The 15,034-nt window shown below is 43.3% G+C and overlaps 1 protein-coding gene across 11 annotated transcripts in view; it reads left to right on the plus strand.

Annotated features, from left to right (window-relative positions):
• LOC122576715 (Down syndrome cell adhesion molecule-like protein Dscam2) overlaps positions 1 to 15,030 on the plus strand; it is a 172,417-nt gene extending 157,387 nt beyond the window's left edge. For 8 of the 11 annotated variants that reach the window (XM_043747413.1, XM_043747456.1, XM_043747392.1 and 5 more), the window contains 15 exons: positions 1,156 to 1,461; positions 1,964 to 2,263; positions 2,843 to 2,974; positions 3,126 to 3,286; positions 3,660 to 3,823; positions 4,875 to 5,089; positions 6,162 to 6,755; positions 7,077 to 7,346; positions 7,542 to 7,996; positions 8,610 to 8,883; positions 8,969 to 9,127; positions 9,853 to 10,007; positions 12,034 to 12,253; positions 12,778 to 12,868; positions 12,954 to 15,030. In XM_043747413.1, the coding sequence (XP_043603348.1) occupies positions 1,156 to 1,461; positions 1,964 to 2,263; positions 2,843 to 2,974; positions 3,126 to 3,286; positions 3,660 to 3,823; positions 4,875 to 5,089; positions 6,162 to 6,755; positions 7,077 to 7,346; positions 7,542 to 7,996; positions 8,610 to 8,883; positions 8,969 to 9,127; positions 9,853 to 10,007; positions 12,034 to 12,253; positions 12,778 to 12,868; positions 12,954 to 13,218 (3,761 nt within the window). In that variant the 3' untranslated portion in view covers positions 13,219 to 15,030. The remainder of the gene's footprint in view (positions 1 to 1,155; positions 1,462 to 1,963; positions 2,264 to 2,842; positions 2,975 to 3,125; positions 3,287 to 3,659; positions 3,824 to 4,874; positions 5,090 to 6,161; positions 6,756 to 7,076; positions 7,347 to 7,541; positions 7,997 to 8,609; positions 8,884 to 8,968; positions 9,128 to 9,852; positions 10,008 to 12,033; positions 12,254 to 12,777; positions 12,869 to 12,953) is intronic. The other 3 variants (XM_043747439.1, XM_043747447.1, XM_043747464.1) reach the window with 3 other exon arrangements.
• Positions 15,031 to 15,034: the final 4 nt, after the last annotated feature.

Genomic DNA, 15,034 nt, shown 5'->3' on the forward strand with positions numbered 1-15,034 from the left:
GGTATATTCGTACGTTCTTCAGGGAACGAAACGATGCAGACATAGAACAGTACGTTGTACAGAGCGAGGAATTATTCACCACGGTATCACTGTGTCTACGGTGAGACTCGGTCATCGAAAATAATTGGCTAGCATCAATATTTGATGAAAACACAAAAGGCCTCGACCCCTCACATTTATGTACGCAAATGCACAATCACCGCATTGTTCCTGAGTCAAAATGTCCGCACAGCACTGACTTATGCATTGTTCTCTATCTTATTGTGGCCCCTTAACGATGTTTAACAATGTTCACCTACATTTATAGATCTGTTCTGTCACGAGTCACCAGAAAAATTGTCGACTATCGCACTTGTTCGTTTTATCCAACGCGCACTTTCTCACCTCGTTTGTCACTCTTTCTCTTTTTTTTTTTGATAAAATCGTGTGTATACCTTTCTGAACTCCTCTCTATATGTTCCTGTGTTTGCCTGTATGACTATAGCGGTCGACAGAGGGAAGAGACGTACGTCACGACGAAGAATGTGTCACGCGGGATTTTCCACGATCCAAAAAAATACCAGCAGCTACAACGAGTGTATTTTCCTTCCCTCGGTGGACCGCGCGCGCACCCTTCAAACTACGTCTTTTGTTTCACTTTGCGCTGAAGTAGGAAACTGTAGTAGGCCAATTCGAGAATTTCGCTCTCGCCTCGGCGCAATAAGCTTAGATACGAACGCAGTGGCATCTGAAATATTCCTCTCTCTCTCTCCCTTTCTCCCTTACTTAAACAAGGCAAAAACGGAGGGAACAAATCGAACGAACGAGATTCATCTATGAAAAAAAATTTCTCTTTTTCTCGTGTCGTTCGTTTGCGAATGATGGACGAATTCAAGACGCGCGGTTTCCGTTCGAGATAACCAAGCGTTCCGCCGCCCCACGAAACGCAACGAACTAACAAGCCGGACCGCGATAATTGCTGCAAAAAACGAGGGAAAAGAGAGAACGCGGTTGTCAGCCAGCGGAGATCCATTAAAAGTCGACGAAATCTGCAAGTAAAATGACGAGGGAAGGGGTGGAACGATGAAATTTCAGATGCTACGGTCGTCGACGGTGCGCGAAATCCGCATACCAAGGACGGCTAACTAACGACCGGTGTGTTATGCCGCGAAACAGTGCCACCCCGTTGGGTGATGGAACCCCAAGATGTCCGTGCCTCGGAAGGGATGTCGCGACTGGTTCTCCATTGCCACGCGGATGGATTTCCGCCGCCAGCGGTTTCGTGGCGGCGGGCTAGCGGCAAAAAACCTGGCAATTATCGCGACATCGTCACGCACGAGCACCCTCAGAACCTGAGGATACACTCGAACGGCTCTCTGGTGTTTGGTCGAGTGCAAGAAGACCACGAGGGTTTTTATTTGTGCGAGGCGGTGAACGGAATCGGCGCTGGCCTCAGCAAAGTCGTACATCTGACGGTGAACGGTAAGCTGTCATTATTTTAACAACGGAAAATCGTTAAAATCTTTCGTTTCTCTAGAGTAATGATCTTTTCTTCTCCTTTCTTTCTTCGTTGATAGAGGTGTATATCTTGAGAATTAAAAACAGAGTAAAGTAGCCTTTCGTTGATTTACCATGGTCAGAATCTTGTCAGACCAGTTATTGAGAGACAGAGAGAGAAAGAGAAATATTCTTAAAAAATCTCAAGTATCTTTCGTTTTAGTTCAGTACGAGTAGGATATACATACTTGATATACGTTCGTTCATTTTACACATAATACCATGATGGAAGATTCTTCGTTCATGTAAAAATTTCTTCAGAAAAATCCATGACACATACGTATACGTCATTGGACACACGGTAGATCTTTATAATAAATAGATCTTCGTCTCTGTCGTTTCTCCGTGTCGTAGTATCGAAACAAAGAATCTTCAAACGAAAGAAACAAAGAAACGAAATTACTGTTCTCGATAATAACACGCGCAGTACCTGCCCACTTCGTGGAGAAACACCGTAACCAAACAGCGAGGCTGGGCTCGAGCGCGTCGTTGCGTTGCGAAGCGAAGGGCGATCATCCACTGAAAATAATCTGGAAGAAGATGGGCGCACACCTGGAGCAGAAACTGTCCGACTATCGGTATACGCTGAAGGAGGAGAACACCACCGACGGCAGCATCAGCACGCTCGAGTTTATAAGCACGAGTCGAGAAGACAGCGCGAGATACTTCTGCATAGCCTCGAACGCTTATGGTCGCGACGAAATGACAATTCATCTGTACATACAAGGTAGGTACGCTGGCCGGAAATCATATTTCACTGGAAGATGAGAGCGAAAACGGGAAAACAATCGTCATGATCACTCGTTCAAAGGAGAGTTATTAACGACGTCCGCAATGTCCGCGCAATAACTCGGAGTAAATCAGAGGAAGACCGTGAGCGCAAAGGAAACAAAAGGAGAAAATTGCCGAGGCAAACGTAGATTTAAAGGCCGCTTTTCACGTGCACGATGATGCACGGTAATAACGTTATCGGCGTAATACGTCGACTCGATACACGACGAAACAATTTCAATAATGTTTCCGGGTTTCTTGATATTTGCATATAGCGCTGTTACGCTTCGCATAATTATCGTAATGCATACAGGCGAGTTCCGCGACTCGTCGCATTTAATTTAATGCATTTTCGCACAAGCGTCGACCCATACAGCGATAGACGAGACAACCGCGTGTGGCCGGATCGAAAAATGAAATAATGTTTCGGTCGGATGGTTTGCGTCACGTAACGAACCATATATCTATAGGTATAGCCATCGGTTACGTCGAAACGTAGCTTTAACGAGAAAAATTTTGTTTTGCAAATGCAAAGAGCCGCCCGATTTCCCGAGGAATCTTCACGTGATCGAAAAGGGAAGTCGTTACATCAACATCAGTTGGACCACCAGTCAAGACGGCAACAGCCCCATCACCCAGTACATCATCGAGTACAAAACCGATACTGGTAATTAAATTGGTTTCAATACGCGATTCTTGAGAAATACAGTTAGAAGATGGGAGAACCTTTTACCACACGACGGCGTTAGAGACACAAGAAACAATGAAATAGAATTGCAACAGCCGATCAACAGGTGCTTCGATCTTCTCCTTTCTAGCCCACGCAATTTATTTTCCAGAAGTGTGGCACGATCACACGTTTCACATGACAGTGCCAGGCACCCAGGTTCACGCTCACGTGAACGGTCTGCGTCCGGCGGTCTCCTATCAGTTTCGAATATACGCGGAGAACGAATTGGGTCGTAGTCAGGCGAGTGACGTGAGTATATCGAAGTTTAATATGCAACATCGATTGCGCTTTACGCTACCAACTTTCCGTACGACCCGCGTATCCTTTTGTAACTCGAGAGAAACTATCATTCAGAAGTCGATTTACACCCAGGATCGATCCCTACTCTGTAGCCTCTGAGTAACACGTCGAACTGCAATTTTCTCGCTCAGTGAATTTCATTCCGTGTTCTCGTAACCGTTGCCAGCGTGATTAAAATTCTGCAACGTGGATTCCTTATGGCGAACGAAGGTGGATAAAATCGTAGAGAAACCGACGCGTCGCGAAAACGAAACGTAAAAATGAAATTTCACGTCGGGAGAGACTACCGCACGAATGTGCGTGGTCTTCTCTTTTTTTTCAGATTTTGGAAACGACGACCGAAGGGGAGAAACCAGGTGGCCCGCCAAGAAATCTCAAGGTGGATCCTGTCAGCTCGACCGAGTTTAACGTCACCTGGGACCCACCTGATCATGATTTATGGAACGGAGAGATACTCGGTTACCACGTCGGCTACAAGGAACATAGGTAACGATCCGTTAGGGAGAACGTAGCAACCTTTAACGACCACGCATTCACCTTACGATACCTCTCGAATACGTTCCGTTAGGTCGCGACCCCCCCGGCATACCGTATTGCGCTCAAGCGCGTGTTTCTCGGATAACGTTGACATTCTATACTTTGCCAGGGTGCCTCGTGATAAATAACCGCAGCCAGCAGCCGCGGTTTTCTCGTTTATTTCGCCCACGGACCATTGACGTTGAAATATTTTCGAAACGCGTTATACTACCTGCCAACCAAACACAGACCGTCGTTTACCGGCACCATGCAAGTGTTCATCGACTTGTTGTTTCAACAGTTAAAGCGGTCACCCTTCGCGCTAAATTTGTATAAATAAAGTTATCGATATATTGAAATTTCACAAAATACAAATTTTCTCTCTCGCACTCTTCTTCTCTGCGTATATTTCTTTTATATTTTCCTTTTTTTCTTTTTTTTGACGGTACATGTTTATGTTACGCGGTGTAGTAAAACCGTAACGGGAATAAATCGTTGAATAACGGCAGATATATTTAAGAATTACATGAACGGACAGAAATGGAATGAATTAATACGTATGTGCACAACCCAATATTTAATATAATTTGCACGAATATCAGTTAGCGTAACATGTTCAAAGACAGTACTCGTTCTTGCTCTCTTGACTTGGCTCTGGCCGATTTTGTTCTCTTTTTAAAATGAGATTGATCGAGTGTATTTTATGCGTATCTGATATTCAAAGAACAATACTGGACATTAAACCTCGTATTAAATCAGAATTATCACGTGCCGTAAATACTACGTTGAGACTCTAGTTACACTAAATTATACTGAAAAAAGAAGGAAAAGTCCTGTTATCTGGTGCATCGATATGATGTTTTATTTGCACTAATCTCATTACCAGACTGCGAATCTTCATCCATTTATGGAAAATTCAAATGTGTAAAGATCCGTAGTATACGCGTAATGTACCGAAATGTAACAGTCGTTATAACATTTAGTACGTATAATTCTAGAATTAATGTTTGGAAATGTACAGGTTGGGAGCGGACCAGTACACGTTTCGGACCGTAGAGAGGCGAATTTCTACAGCGAGCGTAGCTTTAGGACTCGCAAGAACATCGATGCCAGGCAGACAATATCAGCTAACAAACTTGAAGAAGTTTGCACGATATAGCGTGGTGGTGCAAGCGTACAACGTGCTCGGCCAAGGTCCCATGACGCCGGATGTAGTTGCGACAACCCTCGAGGACGGTAAGAAATACCTTAGACGTATGAATTTCCTTGTTCATTTTTCTCCCGGAATTTCGAATTTTCCAACGGATTTCCTGAAAATTTTGCAAAACCGAATTCCAAAGAGACACAAGAAGTTCACAAGAAAGAGATTTACTGAATACGATTTGGCGACGATCAAAAATTCATGAACGAAATAATACCGGTAGCTAGCGAGCCTATCATGAATTCCACTATGAATACCAACCGCCATATATATATACATCCAGTGGAGTTTCGAATAAATAATAAATTCAGCATCCGGCTTGCCTGAAACTGATCTGCTTGCAAATAAGTTCTTTAATCCTGGGCGTTGCGAAAGCGGCCCCGGTTAAACTCCGAAGTGGCTTTGCCAACGGCAACAACTTTTGGTAGCCGACTCGCGTCTTTTATGGACATCTTTCGTAGGAATATTCTCGGGAAAAGCCAACAACTCTGCGCGTCAAAGCTGTTCGATGTTAAAATTTTCGGACGAATTTAAAAATAGTTTCGGAAACCGAGTGGAGCTTGTCGTTTCTGTTCCGGTTTGAAAAAAGTTGAAAGTTAAATATTGGTTTTTGGTCGCTCGCAGACTAACGGAAAATAGAACGCGCTCCGCTACTTTCGTCGATTTATTATAAACGCAAATGTTTGAAAATAGTTGAAGCGCGTAACGAGATTGTGGAAGCTCGGCAAGCGATCTTAAACTGCGGATAGTGGATTGAATTTAATTATTCTTAAAATAGAAAGTATACGATTAAAATAACGCCAAATATACTTTTTCCTCGCAACTTTTTAATAAAGCTTTGGACGATTAATGTGTATAATACAGTCCGTCAAAGCTCCGTCATACTCATAGAATATTCACAGAATTTGATCCTCAATCGAGCCCTCAGATATAATTCCTACGTATACTAATTGTACCTCTAAATAAAAATCGATATTCATCTACGTGCTTTCTATAATTGTAAATGCGAGCAATCCTAAATACAGCATTTTGACAGCATTAGCATTTCTAATGTCAAATCTAATACGTTAGCGTAATTGACTGGCGACACCGTTGAAATGTCCTCAGTGCCTAGCAGTCCGCCGCAAGACATTCGGTGTACGCCGCTGTCCTCGCAATCACTGCAGGTCTCGTGGGACGCGCCACCCGACTCCAGTCTGAACGGTATTCTGAAAGGCTACAAGGTCATATGGGAGAACATGAACGCCCTGACCGAGTCGCCTAAGACGGAAACGAAGATCACCACTGCCTTGACCGTCGTGATTCACAGCCTCGAGAAGTACACGAATTATTCTGTACAAGTGTTAGCCTCGACCAGAGCCGGTGACGGTATCGCGTCCTCACCTTTGCATTGCGTCACCGAGGAGGATCTACCGGAGGTACCAGCGGGCGTGAAGGCGGTCGTCAGGTCGGCGACATCGATTATCGTATCCTGGCAGCCGCCGCTCAGAAGCAACGGGAACATCACGTCGTACAACGTTCATATCCGCTGGGTTGGCCCGGAGGGAAAATGGTACAAGCGGGCATTACCTCCGTATCAAACCAGCTATCAGGTGGAGAATTTGCACAAGAAAAACCAGTACGAGTTTAGTATCGCGGCGGTGACCTCGGTGGGTGAAGGACCGCAGACTCAGCCGATTACGGTTTCACTTTCTAACGAAGGTCAGTTTTGTTAAACTTAAACCTACGACATATCGTTTTATTTTAGTTATTTCCGAGCGACTTTGTAACTCGTTCCGATAATTTTACGATGTAGAAATGCCGAGACTATATTCGGTAGCAGATCTGAGTTCGCGGATTGTATTCCAAATTTTATTTTTATCTATTTTCATGATTGACGTATTTTTTACAGTTTCCTCGGTATAATATTAATATATCCTTGATAAGTATTACAGGGTTGAAATTGGTAACAACGTCGTACCGTAGGATTTCTAATCTCCCAAGTTATCCCAGTTGAGTTTTTATTATTTCGTTGTGTTGCAGTTCGAGCGGCGGTATTCTCGTTCGGTACAGTATTGGTGGTTCCATGGAAACAGAACGTGACGTTACCATGTCAAAGCGTCGGCAACCCTGAACCATCTGTGACATGGAAACAATGGGGCCAGATAGTGAAATCGTCCAGCAGGGTGTCCTTGCTGACGGAAGGCTCGTTGCAGATCATGGACCTTCATCGGGAGGACAGCGGAAATTACACTTGCTACGTGAAGAATCGTCACGGATCCGATCAGATCACGCATCGTTTAACCGTGCAAGGTAGACTGATCGATTCGAGACCATTCTTCTTGGAATTTGTCGAATCTCAAAGTATTTCATCAACAAAACAAAGAAAAAGAAAACACATACACGTTGAATATGAAAATTGCTCCCGAGCTCGGTTAAGATCGCGACACGAACTAACGAGGGAAATTCAGGAACACGTAGAATAATTCGGTTACGATGCTTTCACAGTTCCTCCAGCAGCCCCGTTGCTTCACGCCACCAGCGCGACCAGTAATTCGATCAACGTCCAGTGGAAGAACAGGGACGATGGCGGCGCCTCAATCAGGGGTTACATCCTTCACTATAAACGAGAATCCGGCGAATGGGAGGAGGTGAAAGTCTCCCACAAGATCAACAGTTTTGTGCTGTCACGGCTATGGTGCGGCAACGATTATCAAATGTATCTGACAGCGTACAATCGGATCGGTATGGGCTCGCCCAGCGAGATTGTAAAGGCCACGACGAACGGATCGAAACCGGAAAGCTCGCCTAGCAACGGTGATAAATTCATCACGGTGAACGTATCGTGGATCACTCTTCATCTGAGCATGTGGAACGACGGAGGGTGTCCTATCACGTATTTCGAGCTCGAGTATAGGAAGAACGGAGATGACATCTGGACCCTGGTGTCGAATAGCATCGAGGTATTAAAGCCGTATGCAATCGACTCGTTTTTTTCTCAATAATACGATTTAACTCTTTCATCGTTGAACAAGACGACGATGTAACGAAACTCTATAGCAGAAACGTGCGTAAAATACAGAACAAGTTGTGTATATATGTCTTATTAAGTTCATACGTATATATATTTCAAAGCGTCATTTTTCGCGTGTCTTTACGACTCTTATCTGTAGTTTTCAACGTAAAATAATGGTGTAGGAACACTAAATTTACACTTAAAATTCATATTAGAATAGTTATATATTTATTTGATAAGCGATTTCAAAGATATTCATCGATACATACTGGCACGCGTCTCAGCACTTTCTTCCATACCCGACTGTTAACCGACTGAACAGTTTACATTTGTTTGTTTTCGAGACGCCGCGCACTCACATACTTGCACACACTGATATTCACATACAAGTATTACTACTACGCAGCTAACCTAGTCTAGCACATAAATACATATCTCAATGGGTATAAATTCACCTTTCCTTATCTAGATCAGATAAAACGTTTAAGAAGACAGAATAAGTATTGTAACAGCATCGACTTCTGATATGATAATAAATAGCGGTGACGTTTGTTTTCCAGGTACAGAAGACGTACACGCTTAGTGAGCTGCAACCTGGGAGCACGTACGACATTCGAATACGGGCGCACAACAACGCTGGTTTCTCGGTCGCCGAGTACAGGATAACAACTCTGCAACCTCACACCAGCAGCACCGTGGCATCCGTGGAGATCGACCACTACATTCCTCAGCACACGTCCGTCTACTCGGATCTAAAACTGATAGTCCCTCTGATACTGAGCTCGCTGGCGATCATTGCCGCCGCTGGTGCTGTGTTTTATTGTTTCCGGAAACGTTAGTAAAAAGAATTGGCCGCGACTTATTCGCAGAGACGACGAACTTCTGCGTGCGTGTAACGCTTTGATGACAATGACCGTAGGTCCATTTATAGGGGAGATTGCGAGCCTGCACGACGCCCAGACTGCGGCTGCCTTAGACAATAAGCAGAACATGGAGCAGCGTGAACAATATTACGCGACCGTGCGCAAACCGCTTCGCTCGCCGATACACGAGATGGCTACCTTGGAAAAAATTCCAGGTAATTGGAGAGGGGAAACGCTTGTTTAGTGCCGCTCGTTTAATTAGCTGATTAACTCTTTCGTCGTTGAATACAAAGTGTGAATTTTACTGGCAATAAAGATAGTTTTTCAGTAGTTTCTTGTAACGCGCGGTCAGGCGGCCTTGACGGCTCGTCTTGGTTCTTGCACAAAGATATCTGGAATAATCCTTAAACGTATAGTATTGCTGTCTGGAAACATATTTTCCAACATAAAAAACGCATAATTCACTGTGCGTCGTGTGTATCGTTACCGAGATTAAGATCTACGGAAAAAGTATTTTTTCTCTTTTTTTTTTTACTTTATTAGCGGATTATAATCGGAACGTCTCGTTAATATTATTCGCAGCTATTGGCTTCTTTCTAATATAGAATTGTTATTGCCATAAAGTATTTTAGAATATTCCTATATAATCAGCAAGATAAAGTAGTTGAGTCACAGTATAATTAATTCATGATTTACTTATATATTATACGGAACCTTCTCGTAAATAAAAAAAGAGAAGACAGCTATTCTTCTATAGTTTCATGGTACATAAACTGGCATTTTCAAGTGTTTGATTACATTTGAAAAATCATGCATTCAAAGATCGCATAGCATACCTATGTGACAGATGATTGCAACAATGACAGAGTTGACTACTTTAAGGTAGACGATAATTTGAGGAATTTAAGGATCATAAAGAGATATTGAAAAATGGTTGCAGAGTACTCGGAGGACATTTATCCGTACGCGACCTTCCAGCTAGAGGAGAGCGTACCGCCAGGTGGTGATAGTCGATGTAATTCCGCGGCGCCTCTTCAGACCTTCGTCTATCACGATCCTCGTCTGTCCACAGCCGACACTCTTCAATTACGAGAGGTATCGTCCCACGTTCAATTTGCTTTTGTCATTCACCGTCGCTTTCTACTATTCGCCATTCGTGTCTGTTCATGAAACCAATGGGAAAACACACTGCGCACACCGCATGCATCCTCGAATTTGTCCTCGAGTTTACCACGTGTAATTGCTTGAGATAGAAGTTCGTATCGTTGCAACGTCTGGCTTTTTAAAAATGGCATTGACGTCGTTAAAATGCTGTAACAGCAAACTACGAGCGAACAATCGCATCGGAACGCAACGCGCGATAAAAGAAATTATCTGCCTCAATAACAATCCGCTCTATCTCTTTAAAGAAGTTGATAACAAAATATCGTTTAATTGTCGTTTAATTCGTCGAATATATCGTAAAAAGGGACAAATACGTACGAACTTTTATCTCTTGTCGAAACAGAACGTCCACCAAACAGCTTCGCTTCCATCCCGCTAATGTCACTGTATATTTCCCAAATAAAGCGTTCACCGTTCAAAAATTCTCTGTGAACCGGCAAAAGGGAAACTGTGTACGAATCTCGCTTCAGCATGTTGTACCAGAGCTAAAGCACAGTCCCAATTGCATTTCGCGTGTGCACATCGGTCTTGGCTATCGGATTTATTTAGAAATTGTCTGGCACGAAGACTTGTTTGTACGATTTTTTTTTTTCGCGAGACAATCACAAGCTCGAAGACGATCCGTCATATACATGTTCGTAAACGTCGACGCAGACCGCGACGAAATAATTTGTCAGCAAAAGAACGTGTTTGTAGAACGAATGCGCGTGGATCGAGTAGAACAGATGTGCATCATAGAGAATCGATCATTGTGACTGCTGGTCCCACCTTGCTTCGTTTCGCATCTGTCCTGATCAGTCCATCGAGGAACCGCAACACCGATGCAAACGATACTTTTCTTACATGTATTATATTCGCCATTCTACACATCTCTCGCAAACTCTTGTCATTACTAGCTCGTATAGCTGTAGAATAAGAAAGCGTACATTGCGTCGAAGCGTTCTGGCATATCTTGATTGTAGCACCGAGACCAAATACAATCATAGAAAAATAAAAAAAAAAAAAAGGACAGTAGTGTGGATTGTGAAGTTTAAAAGATCTCAAACCGATCAATTTTCAAAAAGTACTGATCGCAAGGCGTAATAGAAATATGATCAGAAAAATATGACGATTTATTCAGACATACAATGTGTACTTATACTTGATGGCAGACCGTACGTACGTAGTGAGGTCATAAATTAATTAAAACATTAATGTGCGATTAATAAAAGAGAATTGAGAGCAGTACGTATCTTATAGAAACGTCTTAAATTCTACATTGAAAAAATTATTTGTGAAATGTTGTATCAGATTCCTTTAGAATACACAATGTACACACATGTATCTCTACATCGTGTGAAAAGTAGCAAGTCGCGTATTTCTAAACTCTTCTTTCCAAATTATGCGTACTATATATACAACTCTAAAGTTTGTTGCAAAGAAAGAAAGAAAGAAAGAATTCTGAATTCCGAGGTTCCGAATTCCTTCTCTCTTTATATACATACTGTATCTCACATTATTATTTCGATTCTCAAAATACCTTAATAACACTTGACCGATTTTATAATCTCACTGTATAATAGAAAGCTCTGTTTATACGAATGCCATTTGTGCGAGCGAAATTATAATTAGCGTCTGGTTAAACAAACTCCTCTTGCGATGAAATCCACTTGAAAGAAACCCACTCACGGACACTGAGGAGAGTCAGCCAGCTCCCCTTGTGTTTTAATTCCAATTATATAGGCTTCTTGCTTGCCGACAGATTCGTATAAACAGATTTCTACCGTACATCTTCCACCAACGGTACGTCGGAATCGATAGCTCTGATCTAAAATCTGTCGGTTAACCGGACGTCGCTGAACAACGATCCGCGACGGACAAATCGATTCGAAAGATTCGAGAAAGATCGGTGTAGCGCGCCTCCTCGTTTCCTCGTGCGAATGTGCCAATTCATCGAACCAATTCCGTCTGATTGCAGTCGGATTGCAACCGGTACACTAAGGTGCGCGGAGGCCGTTCGTCCTCTGCGCCGTTGCACAAAACGCACAAGGTCAGTCAGGGCAAGTCCGAGTCGGAGGAATACGACACCCTGGGCTCGGACAGCGACACGGAAGTCGGGACCAGCAGCCGAACCGAGTCTTCCAATCACCTCGTCGATTCGCACCACTCGGTGTCTGCGGCCGACTCGCGTGTCCACAGTATGCAATCTTTCATCCTTCTATTCGGTTTACGCCTTGTTTCATCCTTTCTCTCTTTTCTCTCTCTCTCTCTCTCTCTCTCTCTATCTCTATCTCTATCTCTCTATCTATCTATCTATCTATCTATCTATCTATCTATCTATCTATCTATCTCTCTTTTCCTTTCTAGTCTCTGTCTAGTTCTATTCGATTATAATTGAAAAGAGGGGGCCGCCCTTCTCGTTCCTCGACGTCCCATTCGATCATAGTTACGAAAATGAAAAAGAAAAGAAAAAGGGAAACGAAAAGAGAGCAGAGTTACCTAATATTTCCATGCACCGCAGTACCACCGGACATCCGTTCCCGTTGCCTGTCTATATACGTTTATTAGAGTGCACCGAAACATGTGATCGAGTATTTCACGCTTGTTTGTTGTCATCGTCAAACGTTGGAACGGAATCAGGCGGTTGTTGGAGAAATTTCGCCGAACCATACCGCGTTTGTTTCTATCGATCGTGGGAAATCGTTACGTTTTCTGCTTTCAGACTTCCTGTACCATGGACCAGAATCTAGCACGTCTACAGAACCCTCACCGATTTTTGAGAGAAAATCGTTTCCTGGAAGGGGAAGATCCAAGTAAGCCGCGTTGATTCGTTGTGTTTAACTGTGTTTGTTAGAGGAGAAGTTAAAAGAAAGTAACGATGATTGTTGTTCGTGGAAGGATGTTACAGCTGGCGCGTCATACCAGCGAGGAGACCCGTTCCAACTTCGGCCCAATCTCCGGGTTTGGCAATTCCAAGCACCAGTCGAGCAATTCCTGCTCCAATCGGGACCAGGAGCGTGACGGATCAGGGAATCTGTTCGTCCCCAAGTTGGACCCACCCACGGGCTTCTCCGACGCGTTTGAGCTAAGCGAGGCAGAGTGCGACTTCGATCGCGGCCACAGTAGCCAACGAAACGTCCGTGACTTCGTAATCGCGGTGTAAATAAAAAAGAAGGGAAGAAAATACGAAGAACGTAGAACCTGCGGTGTGAACCTCTACGATGCATTCAGCGGAGGAAAAAAAAAAATACGAAACCACATTTCAACTATCTCGATGTAAAGAAAAACCATCGTGGTCCGTCTTTCGTTAATTATTATCATTGGTCACTGTGAGCACAGCGGCCACTGATCGTGTGTCCCCTGTTCGTGTTCCTGGCCTATGTCGATGGGAAAGTGTCAATCGTATCCTATAACAAAACGAACGTACTGAACTTAACCATGTGTTCTTTTAACTGCCACTTCGTTCGTATTCGCGAGAACCTGCGAACACGCGTAACAACACCATTTGTTCGATTTTTCACGTTTCTCGTTTCGGCTGCCAAGCGAATCGCACGATCCTCTCAGCTGCTGCTCTCGGGGCAATTCGATTAATCAGAACTTGTCTGTCGACTGCCATTTCGTTCGAGAAAAAACGATTATCCTATGAAAGACACGAACACGTTCTCTACTTTTGTAAATTAGGTAAAGTCTCGCAGGTTTTGTCGAGAACGATTCTTATACTTAATTGCTCGAGTTCGATCAACACGTCCTTTTAACTCTATTTTACACGAAGACTGCGACAGAAGAGCATGTTGCACCGTAAGCGATCCACAGGGAAGGTTTTTACTTACCTTCGCGAAAGAGACTCTTATTATCTCGTATTCGTTAACCGAACACTCGAATCGTATGAGATACTATCGTCGAAGGTGAATCGTCCTATCGTTAAGACTAAGTCTGCAGCAAGCATTCACGAGCAAACGGTTTCCATTCTACCGAGTGCATATCCCGAGCGAGCAATACGCGATTTGTTACGAGTTTACTTGGTCTTCCAATTTCGTACATCGTTTCTATCTACTGATTTCAACGTCGTCCCTTTTGAACGAAGAAACGCATGAACAATTACTTTCGCATCTCGAACGAGCCAGCATGTTTTCTCGTTCGTGTACCAACCGTGTGTTGTATACATGTATAAATAACGAAGCTAGGCCGCGAAGAAATGAAAATGATGTTTCGTCGTTGCCATCGATGTTGTTTCATTTACGCGAGACTGAAACGTTAGTAGATGAGACGTGTAGCGTAAACTTTAACGTTCAAAGCAAAAAAAAAAAAAAGTAAGATAAAATAAATAACTAAATAAACTATTGTCTATAAGATGTCTGTACTTACCATGCTGTTAACTGTGTACGTATTGTACGTCATTACGTACGCGCGACCGCGGATCGCGAGAAACGAATCTAGAAGAGCAACAGAAACACGATGGTAAAGTGTTAAACTAAAAATGTGTCGTTTCGCCGCGTTGAATTTCGCGCGTCGATTAACGATCGACGGACCGAGTGATACGCTAAGGAAAGCGGACAACAAAAGCAGAAAAGCAAAAAAACAGATAAGATAAACTAAAGTAAAATAAAAGGCAGAGTATTAATGAATTTGTTCGACTGTCGTTAAGGAAAACGCACCCACCGAGTCTGTAACGCATCTGTTGTCATCGAATCAGTTTAAACCGTATGTACAAGCAAACCGATCGTTCACTCGGCAACGTGACGATAATTTTTGAGTCTGAGTGAGTGCTCTCTCGTTATGTCGGCGTCCCCGATCAGAAAGCATCGCGAAGCCCGTATCGGGGACTACGAAGGAAGAGATATCGATCTGTTGACAAATCGTATACTTTATAATATATGAACAAATGATTTACCACGAAATTCGTACTATTGTGTTTTTAGACGACTTTAGATTGTTTATATTCTATTTACTTTGTAAAATATACAACACTAATTCCATAA

Source organism: Bombus pyrosoma, linkage group LG2 (genome assembly GCF_014825855.1).
Source record: "Bombus pyrosoma isolate SC7728 linkage group LG2, ASM1482585v1, whole genome shotgun sequence".
In the NCBI taxonomy this organism is placed as follows: Eukaryota; Metazoa; Arthropoda; class Insecta; order Hymenoptera; family Apidae; genus Bombus; species Bombus pyrosoma.